The sequence below is a fragment of the Platalea leucorodia genome, assembly GCF_965183815.1.
Source record: "Platalea leucorodia genome assembly, chromosome: Z".
Taxonomy (NCBI): domain Eukaryota; kingdom Metazoa; phylum Chordata; class Aves; order Pelecaniformes; family Threskiornithidae; genus Platalea; species Platalea leucorodia.
The window spans coordinates 94,196,021-94,212,813 of NC_138858.1; the positions used below are offsets into that span (position 1 = coordinate 94,196,021).

The 16,793-nt window shown below is 56.4% G+C and overlaps 2 protein-coding genes across 2 annotated transcripts; one reads left to right on the plus strand and one right to left on the minus strand.

Moving 5' to 3' along the window:
• Window positions 1–112: 112 nt before the first annotated feature.
• On the plus strand, window positions 113–2,755 carry LOC309602604 (caspase-7-like; the record flags this gene model as incomplete). The annotated part of the gene is made up of 4 exons (XM_082336264.1): window positions 113–314; window positions 448–620; window positions 2,199–2,340; window positions 2,456–2,755. 4 exons carry the CDS (start codon window positions 113–115, stop codon window positions 2,701–2,703), a joined length of 765 nt encoding a protein of 254 aa, XP_082192390.1. The 3' UTR covers window positions 2,704–2,755.
• A 2,378-nt stretch (window positions 2,756–5,133) lies between these two features.
• Window positions 5,134–11,802, minus strand: LOC309602884 (uncharacterized protein). The gene is made up of 4 exons (XM_082336998.1): window positions 11,708–11,802; window positions 10,059–11,284; window positions 9,242–9,325; window positions 5,134–8,294 (listed from the first exon to the last, which is right to left on the minus strand). The coding sequence occupies exons 1-4, from the start codon at window positions 11,763–11,765 to the stop codon at window positions 8,289–8,291; spliced, it is 1,374 nt and encodes a 457-aa protein (XP_082193124.1). The 5' UTR covers window positions 11,766–11,802; the 3' UTR covers window positions 5,134–8,288.
• Window positions 11,803–16,793: the final 4,991 nt, after the last annotated feature.

Below are 16,793 nucleotides of genomic sequence, written 5' to 3' on the forward strand. Positions count from 1 at the left end.
TCCCCTGGGCTTCCCGAAGCAGCGCTCGGGGCTCACCGCTAGACAAGCCCGACCTCCGCGCCGGCACGGCGGGGGTTTGGAGACCACCTACCCTCCGAGGGGACACCCCAGCATGTCCCAGCCAAGGCAAAACCGGGCTCTTGTCATCGTCAACACCGATTTCTGCAGCAGCGACGGCGATGTGGTGTTTGCGACCCGGAGAGGGGCCAAGAGAGAAGCGGAGAAGCTTTCCAAGGTACTCTCACGGCTCAACTACGAGGTGAAGCTGATGCATAACAAGACGGCCAAGGAGATAGAAGACCTCTACCAGCAAGGTACGCGTCCCCCCGCCAGCCCCTCGTCTTCCCCAAGCCCAGCCATCTCCCGTTTCCCACCTCTGGGTCCAAGTACCCTCGGCCACACCCCGCCTCGATGCTCGAAGGCACCAGTTTGGCCGTGTCTTTGCAGAGTGCGGCTGCGAGCACGGGGAGTACTTTGTGAGCATCATCTCCAGCCACGGAAAGGAGGGGGTCATATTCGGTTCCGACTCAGAACCCGTTAAGCTGACCCAGATTTTCCAGATTTTATCCTCGGAGCAGCATCCAGTGCTCGCCAAAATCCCGAAAATCTTCTTTATCCAGGTAACACGGCTGCTGGATGATAATTTGATCCCCTTTTTGCTAGGTTTGTGCAGAATTAGACTGGCACAAGCAGGAGGCTGCTGCCAGTATAAATCTGGTTTAATTGTAGATTTTGGTACATCCGTGTGAGACCTTGCTCCCTTCCTCGCTCCCCAGCTTCCCAGCACAACCCTCCAACATCCAAACCCCTCTTTTTTTCATGCTTTCACTGATTTTGAAGTCTCCTTGCTCACTGCAAACCCTCCTCTCCCAGCCTCTCGTCACCCACACACGTGTCCCTTCCTCGGGAAGCGGCCTCGGTCTTTTCCCAGTGTCTCCAGACAGGAGCGTTTCTCCCGCTGCTTTGCACCCTCTGGACTGCCTGGGCTGAAACCAAATTGTTTGCCATGATACATGACGCTGCTGGGATCAAATATTCCTCCCAGACACCACCAGGATATAGATGAATCGGTAAAAGCTGCCTTCAAATCCCATTGCCGTGACATTTGGGCACGGCAGACTCCTGGGGTAGGGCTGGGAGAAACCCAGCTGGGAACTGGTGATAAAAAAATAAAGCCTCCAGCTGGTTCCCAAGCAGTGAAGCAGCGGGGAGTGTGAACGTGCCCTTGCAGGAAAGGAGCCCGGGAAGTACGCCTTGCCGCTGATCCGACAGGGAGGATGAGATCACTGAACACAAATAATTCAGCAGCTGGATCGATACCAGCAGATAGCATGAGCTGGGCAAACATGCAAATACACAGATGACTTTTCACCTGAAAGCAAGTCCAAATCGCTCACGGGGTTCGTTTCCTGCTGGTAAAGGGCTTGGCTGCTGCTCAGGGAGCAGCGACAGCTGGGGACGTCCCCCTGCCAAGCCAACAAACCCGGCGACTGGTCTGGGCATCTCCATCAGCGGGGAAAACTTGTGCTTGTGCTGATGTGCTGGGACCAACACGTCCAGCAGAGGTGGCTCCAGGCAGGGGTGAAACGCGCCCTCGGAGCAGCCTCAGCAGCGCTAGTCCCTCTCCAGCACCTTCCCACCACCACCACTCCGTCCCCGCGAGAAAGACCAAACCATCACGTAGAATAAAGGACCGCGCACAAACTGGGCTGCCCGCGGGCTGCAGTCCAAGGGGAATCTCTGCCAGCGCTTTCCCAGGGGACTTCTGCATTTCCAGGTGTATTCCTGGGTTCGCACGTGCAGCACCGCATTTACCGGGGAGGGGTAAATGCAAAGAGAAGGGGAACCAACCTTGTGAGAAATGCGGAGGGAAGGGAGGAGGGAGCCCCATCTCCAGGCTCGTCGGGAAGAGAGGCTTGGCAAAGCCGAGCCGCCATGGCTGAGAAGGGAAGAGGAAGCCCAATGGATGAGATGGGAAGGGGACAGAGGTGGGAGAGGAACCGTGGGGGGCTGTAGGACCCAGGGAACGGGAGCTGGGAGGGGCTCTGCACCGCCGGAGGGGTTGGAGGCTTGGTTTGGGGGGGCTACGGGTGCACAGGGAGCCCCCGGAGCCGCCAGGAGCTTTAGGCTTGCCCCGGAGACGGGCAAAAGGGAGAGAGCGGAGCAGGGGAAGCTCACGACAGCCGTTCTGCCCGCAGGCTTGCCGGGGAGACGAACTCGACCAGGGGGTGGTTGTGGAGTGCGACAGCGGGGAGCCCGAGCCGGAGCGCGAGCCAGACTGCTTCTCACACTACCTCTCCATCCCTCCCCAAACCGCCGTGATGTTCGCCTGCAGCCCAGGTAAGGGAGAGCCCCCGACACACCAACGCCAGCCGAAAACGCTTCCTTTTGGCAACGCCGCCATCACAGGGCCACGGCCCAGCCAACGTTGCTCTCCTTCCTTTACACTCTGCAGGCTACGGGGCCTTCCTCAACCTCTCCGGATCCATGTTCCTCCAGGCCCTGCTCAAGGTCCTGGAGGGCGAGGAACGTCACCTGGACCTCAACCGCCTCATGACCCGCATTAACTGGGAGGTGGCATTCTGCTGCCAGGCCAGGGGCACCTACGAGGGATGCAAGGAGATGCCCTGCTTCGTCACCAACCTGCTGCAGGAGGTCCTCCCCTTCTCGGCGCCCATCGTGGAGGAGGCAGACGGTGTTTGAGAGCTGCCAGCTCTGCAGAAAAGCCCAAGGGGCGAAGAGCAGCAGCAAGAACTCCCCTGTCACGCATGGAGAAAACAGGACAAGTAATGAGAAAACCACCAGAAAGCCCCTCTGGAAAGGTGACCGGCTCAGCCTGGGACGTGTTGGAGCTGCCTGGGGGGAGGCTTTAGCAAGCCAAGTGCAGCTGGGGCAAACCTTACCACGGGACCTTCAGCAGAGCAGTAACATCCGATTTAAGCGCATGATGATGCCGAGATACCCAAACGCCCTACAGCAGCAGCCCCACGCCACAGCTGCCCACAGCTCCGGAGTGGGACGTAAACCTGCTTCTCCCCTGGTTTTCTTACACGAAAGAGCTCCAACCTTGCAAATGCAATCTCACCCTTTTATTTTTTTTTTTTTTTTAATAATCTCACAGGCCATGGACTTTTGTCTTACAGAGGCAAAGATGATATGTTTATGTGGCTGGTGCCCTACCCATAATGAAAATACTGCTGCCCTGCTGTAAAGATCACCTCATGTTCGAGCTGTTTGTTCGTGAGGCTGTTTAAAAAGTCAAGGCTTTAAAAATAAAAAAAATAGGGTGGTTAGCAGGATTTGCAGGTTGGTGGGTTAAGCCGAGACCCGGAGCAGAGGTCAGGGAGTGGATTTAGGAGTGTTTGCTCAAGGTAGCTCCAAGAGGTCACGATGGATAACTGGGTCTTTGGGAGCTTCCTTCTTACGTGAGCAAGGGGAGAGGGGAAAAGCTCCAGCCGGGATGTGAGCGGAGGGGACGGACGGGCGGGACACCTCGTGGGCCTGACGCATTTGCTCCAGGTCCTCTCCTGCTGTCGTCTCTTTGGTACCAAGAATAAGCACGAAAGCCCCGTCAATAAAGAGCCGGAGCGGCTCCTGTGCGGGCACGGGGACAGCCCCGCTCTGCGGGACAGGGGACTGGTCCCCGGGCGGCCGCAGGAGGAGGGAGGGGCTGAAGGGGCCAAGATCTCCACCAACGCAGCAGAGTTTCACCCTGCGCTCATGCATTAAGCTCTTCATCAAACCCACACCGCCTCCGCCCTAAGGGCCTCTCGGATAAACTCTGGCCGTATCGGTATTTCTCAGTGTAGCCCCGTGCAATCCAGCTCCGATAAGCAGAGCCCAACCCAGCTGGCAGGTAATTTTGGTTTCATTTAGCGTTTTTTCCCCTCCTGGACTTTGACTCACGGGTAGGTGCGCGGTGCAGCTACCCCGGCACAACCCACGCTCGGCACTCACCGCGTCCTGGCACGCCTGACGGGCTGCTCGTGCTGCTGCCTCTCTCCCTTGAGGGACCAGGGCTGTTCCTTCCCCGCTACATTCGCTCCACCTGTGGGATAAAATAGGTTTGAGACCTTTACAGCTCTCTCAAATCAGGGTGGAAGCGGACAAGGGGTTCAAAGAGCTCTTGAAGCACCATTCAGTAGCTCTTGTTTCTTCGGGAAATCGCCCTAAGGCCACGCAGCAGAGTGGTGCGCTCATCTCCTAGGAAGACTCGGACGAGCACTCAATCCCACAACCCCACGCGCACGCGAATGGAGAATTTTCATTTTAATCCCCCACTTCCACCCTTTTTCCCTCCCTCAAGCTCTCAGCAACCCCGTCAACAGGAAAACAAGTGGTCCTCCCTTTTCCCTAGCCTGTCCTCTGCGCTCACTGCCAGGCAGCTGGTGCCCGGCCCAGTTGGAGGAGAGGGCAGGAGGGTGGATTCTCTCCTTTTAGGGAAAAAGTGGGGGAAAGGAGAGCGTTTCTTCCATTTACTGCAGGAAGCAGCAGTAAGCGCTACCCAGAAGCGCCTTCATCATCTGCTGGTGCTCGTGGCACCTTCTCGTCCCCTTTCCGCGGCTGGGCAGGCAGCAGCGTCCCGCGCAGGCTGCTCTCGCCGCAGGGAACCGGGGCGGCACCACCGGGCGCCCTCTTTCCCAGTCTCTCCCAGTCTCTGCTGCTCAGAGATGGGCCGTGCTGGGATGCGGGCTGCGTCCTCCTCGAAGCCTCCCTGTGGGTGAAAGAAGAAATACAACAGGAGAGATCCACAACGGAGCTCTGTTAAAAGCAGTTTAAACTCTATCTTAAGGTCAGGTCCTAACGAACCCCGCTCGCTACCATGCGCCCGAGGGACCGAGACGGGCAAGAGGAACGGGGTTGTCGCTACAGGCGATCGTCAAGCAGACTGGAAACGTTTCAGATCCGCTCGCGGCTGAAACCTGTCTCGGCTCCTTCCGCCCGCAGGGTTGGTCTCAACACGAACCGCTCAGCTCAAAGAGCGCTGGTTTTGTTAAAACCATTTTTCTTTTTTTTTTTTGCACAAAGAGGAACTAACCTGCACCGCTGTTGCCAGGTTTCAAAGGAGACCATGAAAAGAACACGCACAAAAAAAAAAAAAGAGGTGAAACTCCTTATTTATTTTTCTTAAATCCATTTATTGACTTCACCACACAGGAAAAAAAAAAGTACCAAGAAATATAAAAATTCTGATCCTTCAAAGCAAGTTGCATTTCACTGCAGCAGAAAACAAACCATTTGCTGATTCAAACCGGCAAGGCAGCTGGCCTGAAAGTGGTAACTTTTGGCAAAAATCCTACATACCGACAGATAGCGTCCATTCAAAACGTGTTGTGTCCAAAGGGAAAAGGTTACGTGCACCTTGACCCGTTTGAATCACATTGCATAAATTTAAATACCATAAAGATCAACAAACCAGGAGTCATTCCCAGAGGTTTCACGCGGCTCGGACAATTACGGCGACCGTTGCCAGAAACATGCCGGCCTCGGGAGCTGCTGGGCAGGAGGAGATTGAGGGGGAGTCCCCCCGATTTAGCTCTGCCTCTCCCCAAACCCTGCGCTTCCCAGGCACCGGGCATTTCTGTTTTGCCAGAGCCACGCCGGGCACCGAGCAAAGCAACGGCGTCCACCGAGATGTGAGGTACGTCCTCGTTAGCCTGACGAAGGAGCTGGTGCTGGGTCCAGCCCGACGCTCGCGATGGTGGAGGTAGGAGGGTCCTGTCTCCGCAGACCCCCCTCGCTGCGCACAGCCAGCTGCTGGGAACGGGGGCGGCGCTCCCAACACGACGCGGAACCACAGAGGACCGAGAGGCATTTGAGAAAGCTCGTGGGATAGAAAAGCAAGCAGACGGTGAAAAAACCCCCTTGTAAATTACCTTTCCATTTCAAAAACAAAGCAGGAAAACAGCGCGCACACTCTGAAAATCCAGGAACGAGCAGCTCAGAAGCACGGGGCATTTCACATGTTGGAATATGGTTTTTTCCCCGCTGTCAGAAGACAAAAGCCACCACCTCCCACCCCGCATCCTGCCCATAAATCAGCTGCACAACAGCGAGCCTCAGACGTATCCTACGGGATCTCTGCAACAGCGGAGTCTTGTTGCAGGAGCTCCCACCCTTTCCAGAAGGCACATTTCCCCACGGGTTATGTTCCCAGACTTGTTTTCCTTTCTCTTCCCTCCACCTCACACTCCTGTTCTCCAAAATAGCTTCTGCAAGTACTTTTAGCATCAGAAAAGTTTACTAGGGAAACCTTGAAAGCTGTTTAAAGCCAAGAGGGAATTCCTCCTGCTCTTTGTGCTTGCTAAAGCCAGCAAAAAAGAAAAAAAAAAAAAGAAAAAAGAGGATTCTTTTAAGAGAGGGTCAAGCTCCTTCTCCCCTCTTACGTGGGGAATGAACCACTAGAGGAAAAAAAAAAATACAGCTGTATCGTTCATGTCCAGACAAGGAAACGCCTTTGCCCTTGTCAAACGTGACTATCTTTAGCAACCACAGGGCAGATTACCAATTGTTCGCAGTCTCGGGAAGGCCGGAAAAAGGCCGGCCTCATCCCCCAAGTCGCTTTTGCAGCCAGCTGGCGGGAAGTCACCCCGAGCGGGATTCTTCCTGCGCAGTCAGTCGGCAAGCGCAGGGCGAGGGTGACTCACGTACGGCCGGCGCGAGCTTCGGGCGCGGATGGGCACCCGTGTGAAGAGCTCTAAATGCCTCATACCAATTTTGTTCTGCCCATATCACAAAAAACAAAAGCACGAGCCGGGCAGGCACTTCACACCTTCTTCAGGAACATACTGTCTCAAACAAACATCTTTGGAGTAGAACTACAAAAATAAAAACAACCTCACAGCTGTAACTCGTGACTCAACGTGTTTTGCAGCCTTAAATACAAGCAGTACGTCCCAGGCCCTAGCTGAAGCGCTCCACAGCACGCCGAAGCAACCGGCTCAGCGACAAGCAGCCGGTTACGTGTACATTCAACCACCCAGAACTCCTCAAAGCCGGGGCCGGCAGAGCCGCGGGAAGAGGCGCCGGCTGTGCCACAAGCCCTTTCACACGTCGGTCACCTGCTCAGGAGGTGACCTCGGGGAGAAGACGCCCCGTGGTGACTCACAGGCAGAAGAGACGGCGCCCGCGCCGCCGGCTACAACGGTTTCCCAAGGCGAGAGGCGCTGGGCAGGCGCGGCGCCGCCAAGGCTCGTGCCAGCCGGGGGGCGAGCAGCCACCTCGCCTCTCGACCGGGCGAGAAAGCGGCGCTTCTTCAGCAAGAGCCGAGGCTGAGCTCGTTCAGTGGAGCCGAAAGCTCCAGGGCCTCAGTACTGCGTTTCTGAGGAAGAGGTTTGAATGACCGCAAGTTTCATTCATCCCAAACGCTTCGGGATTACCGTACATTTTACATTACCACGTAACTACATTTGACAAGGGGTAGGAAAGGAATCTGCCAAGGCAAAGTCTGCTACAACTACACCGCGGCAATTTGGCACGAAGCTTTCTAAGCCTAACCTGCCCTCCTTCACAGCATCGAACTGCAGCCTTTAGTGCAAACACCTGAACTCTGGGGACCGGGAGGGAAAAGACCCACGTGGAGCATAGGATGCAGAGGAGGAAGTTTAAGCTACAACCCGAGGGCCAGAGACTGCTCCAGCGGTTCCAAAGATGTGCACGGAAGAGAGAGTCTAGATGATAAACTCTAACGTTGTCTTCATCACAGAGAGAGAAAATAACCAAATCAAATCAGAGTCCTCGGCAGACCGTTTCCAAACTAGTGCAATCAGTCACGCTGCGAACTTTAGCATCCAAATACAATGGACAGAAGAGGAGAACGTCTGTGTCTCAAGCAAGACTGTGCTGGTTACAAAGGCAGCTCTATGACTCTGGAAGGGGAAGAGTCAGATGGCTCATTTCGCAGGCGGGTTTTTTTTTTTCCCCCCAAGAGGAGACGTCAGTACAGTAGATGGCAAATTCCATTTCATTTGGACACAAAAGTTCTGTCAAGTGCTGGCGACTGGCTTGTCCCGGGTCACAGGCCAGAAGCCAGACGCCCAAGCAAGAAAACGAGTTCATCTTCAGGCAGCCGGGAAAGGAGAAACACGTTTCGAGGCAGTGAGAGGTTCGACATTACCAAGGTGCAGGTGCAAACCGAAAAGCATTTCCCCTTCTTCCTGTTGTCTGAAATCTGAACGCGGCAGCACAGCTACAACTCAGCGCTACAGCAGGGGAGTCGGTGGGTGTCCCAGTGTTACTGCGTTTTCATCGCCAGCCATCATCATTCCACTGAACATCCGAGGAGGAACCTAGATCTGGGAAGGCAAAAAGAAAGGTTGAAACAATTTGAAAGCTCAGCATTGCTTTTCTACTCTGACAAAGCATCAGGGTCTGAGCGGGCTGAGTGTCTCTGATGAGCTTTCAAATAAAACCCAAGCTCTTTCTAACTGCCTGCCTGCTTTACTGCGCCTCAGGGGCAAGTCAGGAAAATCTGGGCAAAGGAAACAAATTCCTAAAATATTGGTGAGACTAAGTGGGGAGGCTCAAGCAGGCAAATCAACTCAGGCGGCTTCCCCAGCCAGGCACGGCTGCGATTCGGGAAGGGAGAGAACTGAGCTTCCACCCCCAACGCCGCGCTGCACCGCTGCAGAGCTGACAGCAAGCCGAGGACGACGCTGCCTTGAGTTTTATATGCAAAACCCCTAACGGCGTTTGAAAACGGCCATCGTCGCAGTTCCCCAAATGCTGACAGCCTTCTGAAAGACGAAGTTTCAGCTTAACTTTCTCAACTTTTAAAAATTTTCTGTCCTTGTCTCCTTCTCTTCCCATTGCAGAAAACAACTACAGACGCATCTGACTTCAAGGACAACGGGTGAAAAAAGTTTCAAGGGGAAGAAGAAAGGGAATTCTCCCCGAATCCTACCCTTCCCCTGCTACGAACTTCCTTGAAAAAGTCATTTGTGTCAGCGACAAACTATTCTTAAGCACACTTCAGCTCGAGACTCACAAACTTCTGCTCTGCGTTAGCCCCCTCTCCCACCATTTCTCAGCATTATTGCTTCCATTTTCTGGCAAACCCCTGTTTCCAGACCAAGAGTGGGGTTTTTGCTAAAAAATCTGCTTTCCAACACCAACCAAGTAGGGGCTTTGTGACCGTTTCTAACGCGAAAGGCCAACAGATCGCATTTGCGGCATACACCAGGCACTGCAACCTTCTCCCCGCTCCCGGGGGGAGGCAGCACCCGTTTCGGCTAGATCTTACCTTTTGATCCAGTCTCTGATAATCGCCAGATTTGGGCCGTCGACCACTTTTCGATCTTTTCCCTTCCAGAGCAAAAGCAATGATCTTTGGAGAGAGAAGTGGGGACACGGTGAGTGGGACAGCAGCGACCAAATATGCTTTTTCTCACTTGGAACGCAAGCACTTTCTAATGGGCCAAAGACCAGGTTCGCTCACCCCCTTTTAGTGGCCATATTTCATTTGAAAAAGCACTTGAAACAAACAAACGCCAATATCTAAACCCAGCTAAGATTGAAAGCAGGCGATAATGAGGTTTGCCTAATAGGCAGAAAACAGTAAGAATTTGTTTTCTTTCTCCTACCTCAAAAACTGCTTTACAGGAGGAAAAAAAAAAACAGCAAAAGCCAGTTACATCATGTGAGCTGCATCCCCCCCGCAAGACTATTTAAGGACAAGTCTTCTGCAACCTGCTATAGAAAACTCATTGTCAGCGAGAAAATGCAGGGTAACTTCATACATCTTTGCCTTTTCACCTCCTTTAGCTGAAAATAACCACCAGAGCCGAGGTCACCCAGCTTCCAGGGAGATTCGCCCCCTTTCCTGGTTACAACACCCCTCCGCTCCTCCCAAAGCTGTGGGGACCACAGCTCAAGTTAACGTTAACAAACCCATGCCGCGCAGCAAGCGGGGGGTATCGGAGAGAAGCAAACGTCAGGGCGAGGGGAAAGGCCTTCCACCGAGCAGGTCCCAACCTGCAGCGGTGACCGGCGAGAGGAAAGGGGGCTCCGACACCGCAGGGGAGATGTCGAGAGCCCGGGTAAGGAGCACAGCCACTCACCTTGCGTTTGTTGTGATACGCTACGTATAAGGCAGCAACGATGATAGCCGTGGTCACCAGATAGGCGAAGAAGTGGCTGCTCTCCGACTGGTCCCTGGGGGGAGAAGGAATGCTCTTCTCTCTATTCTTATTGAAGGAGGAGGCATCGTCGCCTTCTTTAGCCCCATCCTCTTCATCTCCAGGGCTTTCTCCATCGCCTAAACCGCTGTCGCCCTCAGCAGTGGAGGAAGTTAATTGTGGTGATACGTTTTGATTTGTGGGTGAGCTCATTTGATTGCCCTGGCTGTTGGGCTGGCTATCGCCATTACTGCCCTGGTTCTTGCCCTGGTTCTCTGCGTTCCTGTCCTGGTTCTCGGTGTTGCTGCCCTGGTTTGTGTCTTTGCTGTCCGGGCTGTTGCCCTGGTCCTGCTTGTTGTTGCTGTCCTGGTTCTTGTTACCCTGGTCCTCGTTCTTGCTGTCCTGGTTCTTGTTACCCTGGTCCACGTTGTTGCTGTCCTGGTCGTCACCATGGTTCTTGTCATTGCTGTCCCCTTTGTTCTTGCTGCTGCTGTCCTCGCCGTTGCCCTGGTTTTTGCCGCTGGTGCCCTCACTGTTGCCCTGGTCCTTGCCATTGCTGCCCCTGTTGCTGCCCTGGTCCTTGCCGCCGCTGCCCCCGTTGCTGCCCTGGTCCGTGCTGCTGCTGGGCCCGTTGCTGCCCCGGTTCTTATTGTCGCTGTCCTGGTTGTTGCTCTGGGTCCTGTTGTTGCCATCCTCGTTGCCGTCCTTGTTCTCGTCGTTGCTCTCCTGGTTGTCTCCCTGGTTCTGGTTGTTGTTGCCCTGGGTCTCGCTGTTGCCCTGGGTACCAGGGCTGCTGCTGCCCTGCGCACCGCCACCGCCGCCCTGGTCACTGGCACCGCCGTTGCCTGTGCTGTTTTGGGAACTTGTGTTGCTGCCTTGGCCGCCGCCGCCGCTCTGACCGCTGGTCTGCTGCTCGTTGGTGGTGCCTTGGTGAGACACACCCGTGCCCTCCTTGTCCTTTTCCTTGTCCTCTTCCTTCACCCCTCCGTTATTCGTGTCCGATTCGGGATTGCTGCCGTTGGGTGGATTGGATTCAGAGGGCTGCTCTCCGCTGGATTTGTGCTCTTGGCTCCGGGTTTCCTGCCCATCGGGTGCTCCCGGCCGGGCGGCTCCCCCCGCGCCTGCTGAGGAGTTGCTGGTCCCCGCTGGCTCTGACCCCCGCCCGGCAGCTGTCAGCAGAGAGAGGCCGCGGTCACCGCCCGCCCCGCGCTCGCCGCAGCAGCGTGCCCGGCTGCCGGGGACACGGCGGCCCCGCCGCTGCCGAGGGAAGGAACCCCGCTGCGGGGCGGCGGGGAGCGGAGCGGCGACGAAGCCGCGGCGGGGTCCCCCCGAGGGACCCCGGCCCCGCCGCACGCAGGAGGGGCCCGGCGGCAGAGGAGCCCCCGCAAGCCCAGCGCCCGTGTCAGACCCCGGCCGAGGGCAAGCGCTGCCCCGGCTTCGCCGCTCGCCCACCCCAACCGCTTCCCCCCGCCCCGGCCGCTGCCCTCCCCGCCGGTCCCCCCCCGCCCGGCCCCGGGCTTCCCCGGCCGCGGGCGCCCTCTCACTGCTTTCCCCGGCCCGGGCACCTCGGGCCGCCCCGGCCGGTCACTCACCCTCGGCCCGGGCGGCGGCGCAGAGCGCTAAGAGCAGGAGGAGCAGCCGCAGCGGCATGGCGGCCCCAGCGAACGGCCCGCACCGCCCCCGCCGGCCCGCCCACTTCCGCTTCCGCTTCCGGTAGGAGCGGGCTGCCTGCGGAGGAGATCTCGCGAGAGCCGGGAGGCGGCGGGCGGGCGCAGGAACGGCCGCGGGTGAGACACGGGAAGGGGCGGGGCTTTGAGAGGCTGGGGCGGGGCTTGCTGAGATGGGGCGGGGTTTGTGGCGAATCGGGGTGGGGCTTGCTAAGACCGGGGCGGGGCTTGTTGATTATCGGGGCGGGGCTTGCTAAGACCGGGGCGGGGCTTGTTGAGAATCGGGGCGGGGCTTGCTAAGACCGGGGCGGGGCTTGTTGGGACTCAGGGGTGGGGTTTGGGAGAATGGGGCATGGCTTGTTGGAACCGGGGCGGGGCTTGTGGAGAATCGGGGCGGGGCTTAGGGAGCATGGGCCGTTGCCCAGTCTAATTAGGTGGGGCTTATGCAAATTGAGGGCGGGGCTTCACTGCCCCCGGCGCGTGCCAGGCCCGGTTCTGCACCGCGGGCACGGCTGCCTCCGCAAACCTGCTCCATCTTTGGGGTAAACGCGGCATTTTGGGGTAAAACCTGCCACTTTGGGGTCTGTCTCCGGGCCTTGCGAAGCCGGGGCTGGGACTCTGCGAGGCCCTCGCGCCCCGCAGCGTCCTTCTGCCACGGCTGGGCCGCGGCGGGGGTCTGACGCCCGCGGCCGAGCGCCTCGGGCGGATTCGACGCCCTCAGGTCCACGAACCGCGACCCTACGGCGGCGAGCCGAGGCGGCGAGCCTGCGACTGATGTCCCCTGCCGTCGTCCTCCAGCCGCGCGTCACCCGCTGTGTCCGAAGGCTGTCCCCGCCCGCTGTCCGAGGCCTCCTCGGGGGGTTTGCCTCCCGCTCTGCTCCTTTTCCAGCAGACCTCTGCCGGGCCGCGGCTTTTGGGGGATCCCGGTAGCACAAAGAGCCCCAGATGTTCTCCCTGGGCCTTCCTCGTGTCGCACGGGCCTGTCTCCCTCTGTTTAGGGACATCGGCACGGGCGTCCATCCCTCTTCATAAGGCTTTCTCTCCAGCTTTTGCCCTGCCTGTCCTTCCCAAACCAGCCGGACCTTTGATAGTTTCCCAGAAGCGTGAATTGTGCCGTTAAATCCCTGTAATTTGGCTTATTAGCGGCAATCCCACTCTGTCCTCCCCGTCATATCACTTCTTCCCTTTCAGATCAACGGATTTGCCTTCGCCTCCGCCCAGGATGAACTCCCCGGTGCTCAGCTGCCGCGGACCACGCACGCTTCCCGCCGTTGCGCGGTGTCACCAGCGCCGTCGCGCCCGCGCCGCTGCGTGCGGAGGACAAGCAGCGACGCCTCGCGCGTCTCCGGAAGGAATCGCAGTAACATCACGAATTCGTTAGCTGCCCTGGTCGGTCCGTTTAACGCTAAAACACAGAAAACTATCACAATGTCATTCAACATGCAAACCAAATGAGTCCCGCACAGCGATAATACTTTGGGGAATAATCCTGACTTGGCCTCAAGTGTGATGGATTATGTGGTTGATTTTTCTCCTTTTTTTTCCGATCCTCTATTCAATTCAATACATTCCAATAATCCTAGCAGCTCGGTTCTGCCCATGCCTGCCTTTCTAAGGAGACAGAAGAACAGTTGGCCCAATGCTTTTGTTGAGATTTAAAACAGACAAGCGAGGCTATTTCTCATGCCCAGCCAGTTCGGCTTTCACTCACACCCCTGGAAGTCAAGAGTAACTGAACGGAGGCCAAGTTCCTCTGGATTTACAACAATGCATCTGGGAACAGAATTCTGCCCAAAATACCGAGGACGAGGCTGACATCAGCTCAGCGCCTGGTGGCTCGCACCAGGCTCGTTTTCCTTCAACGGTTTTCTTGGCTAAAACGTGATAAACAGGACCGGCGACCTCACCTAACCTCCGAGCGGCTGCACCCTCTCCGCGCAGCCCGAGGAGCGGGAAGCTGCCATCGACGGGGACGACAAGGAAGCTGCTTCTGGCTTCGGCACGATGACGCGGATGTAGATGGCAGGAGGAAAAGGAGGACCGAGGATTATTATCTCTGTCCGCCGCAAAGCGGGAGGAGGAAATTCTCTTTCGGTCCCACCCAGCTGCTTCCCAATGTGACGGCAGCTGCCGGTCCTTTATTGCCTGAAAAACAACTCCTTTACATTTGAACTTAAGTGAGGTGTTGGTTGGTTTCCTAGACCAGTACCGTCTCTTCTCATAAATCCTTGTGGGGTGTCGCTTTTTGGGGATGACTCTTTCTGAGAACAGCCACAACGGCCAAGAACGGGCCGGACAAACAAATCTGGCCTGTAGTTTAGCACCAACCGGGGGGTTGCAGCATGGTGTCCCGAGGTCCGGTGGCAGCCCCGCGCTTGGAGATAATAAAGTCCTCACCTCGTCAGAAGCGTCTGCGCCCCCCCTCCCGCCCGTTTCCCCCGAGGGCTAATCTGGTCAGGATAAGGGATCAAAAGGAGAAACAATTAGCAAATGGAAGAATTTAATGATGCTAATTAAAATGTATTAAGTGTAGCCACTGCCTCTGCACCAGCTGCTTTGGCAGGAGCCCGGAGTCCGCGGCGCGCCAGCCGTACCCCGGTGCGGAGCGGGGAAGCAGGACATCTGGTGCGCCCTCCCCCCGGCCCCTCGCAAAAAAGCGGGTTCGAGGAAACCTTAGCTTCATTTGCTGCTGCTCGCTGGATTCGTGGCGGAGCCCCTAATTAGCTCCATCTCTGCAGGAGACCCCTGGGACCTCATTAGGCATTTCAATTAGTGAATAGCCAGAGCTGCGGAGGGAGGGGGGCGAGGGCCGTTTGATCAAGATGGCTGCAATTAAGCAAGCGGACGGAGGTGACAGAAGTAACCCCGCTTCCAAAAAAAAGTGGGGAAAGCACCGAGCTGGCTCCCAGATGCTACCCGCGCTCCAGAGCAAGCTCTCCCAGCAGTTTGCTCTTGACAAGCTCCTAACGAGATGTTCGCCAGCTCCCGGCAGTAAAACCCCCATGAGAGCTGCAGCGAATTTAGGGCTGGGCTCGTCACAAAAACGGCACCCTTTAATCGAGGTTTTAAACCGTTTCTTACTGTACATCATGTTTCTGGACAGGGACAGATGCACAGGCGCATCCTCCCCTCTCCCGGTGCCGTTCCTGGTGCCGCCGATCCGCCAGGACGCAGCCCAGCTCCCTGGCCACCCCACTCTGCCGTAGTTGCTCACCCAGGGTATTCCCAGCCCGGAGACATCAGGCACTTCTTGAACTTCATTTCACTGGGAACGGGTGGCAATGATGGTGAACGTGTATCTGCCAAGGACGCGGCCGCCCGTTCCCAATTCCAGCTTCATCATTCACCCGGCTGCTCCCGGCTCTCCCACCCGGCCGTACCTCCTGCTGCCTCTCGGCACTTTCTACCTGGACCTCCACTGCTGGAGGTGACGGCAAACCCCAGACGAGCAGGTCCGCCTCACCCATCTCCGCGCAGCCGGGGCTTAGCCCCCCGCGGTGTTCGTACCGTCTTGACCTGTGCGTGCAAACGGCAACATCTGCCGCAGCTGGGAGAGCACCGGGGACCCCGCCATTGGCACGACGTCCCCCGTCCCAGCTGTTTCGTGCCTCTCAGTTAAGGCAGAATCCGGCTGTCCCACCTCTCCCTGCTCTTTACACCATGCTATCCCTTCCTTCTGCTGCCAGCTCTCCGTGGGACACCATTTCATTCCCTCCCTGACCTCTTCCCCTTCGTTGGATGTGGTTGGGATGCACCCTATGGAAAATAAGTCATCTACAGAGCAGGACCAGGGAGCGCGCAGTGGCAAACGCCTCATTTTCTCAAGGGACCAAGGGAAAAAGTCAGGAATCTTTGGCCACAAAATTGTTTTTTTTGTTGGAAGTTTGAAAAGTGAATTCTTGTAACTGGGAGATGCTGCTAGAGAGCTCCCCGGGACCTCCACGCATGGCTCTCCTCTGCATCCTGGGCTGCCTGGCTCAGTTTCAGCTCCCGGGCCTGAGGATAAGTTAAACATTGCGAGGAATATCGTCTAAAACTTGTCCAAAAAAGAGGAGAGGGGCTACAACAGCCTTGCCACAACAGCCCAAACTGAAGCACTCTGGATATTCGGGGTTTTCTGCAAGACAGACAAACCGCAGAATTTTCCCCTTATTGAAGCACCTCCCAGAGGCCAAAGAAAACCCTGCTGAGGGATCCGTCTTCTAGTGATAAGCAGCCTGAATGCAACCTTTTCATCTCGCCATCTGCAAGCACGAAGGATGAACGGGTACCGCCATCAGTCTGCTTCCACTGAGATAGCCTCAGCGTGTCCATTGCGGAGCGGAGCAACGCGTAACCGGTCTCGCCCTCTTCTCCAGGAGGAGCGAAGCCAAGGGGGCTTTGGTGGCCAGTTGCTTCTCTTCTAGCAGGGGATAATCCAAGCCTATCTCAGTTGAGGAGCACTGCGAAAGCATCGGAACAGATGTTCCTTTTCTGTATGGGAAAATGCCGAGTAAAACAAAGAAATATTCTCCTGCTGAAGTCCAACATCTGTTTGAAGCTGTCTGGCTCCGGTTCAGACTTTAATTCTTGTGACAGGTCTCTTCATGCCTTTAATTTCCCATGAAATCTAATTCAAGAAGTTGTTTGTCTGCAGCCTGCTCCCGGTGTTGGGGAGAGCGAGGCTGCATGCGATCCAGACGTTCCTCGCAGAAAACCAGTTTCTTGGAACAGCCTTTCTAAAAAAAGCTACGTTTTGCCTCTTTTCAAATGACGGCCACGCACGTTTTCGGCGACACTCTAATCCTCTCAGTCCTGGATCTCGCACAACCGCGCGACACGCTATCAGGATGCCATTAATTAAAGCATCGTGGCTGGTCCTCTTGGGTGCCGTTGCGGAGGAATCATGCCCCATCCCAGCATTTACAAATTTGTTCTTTGAAAGCAGGAACTTTAAGCAATTTTGTGTGTGGAACGGAAACGCCTACCGAGCTCGGGGCTGTCTTGGGTGTGACAGTGAATAAAGAGGCTC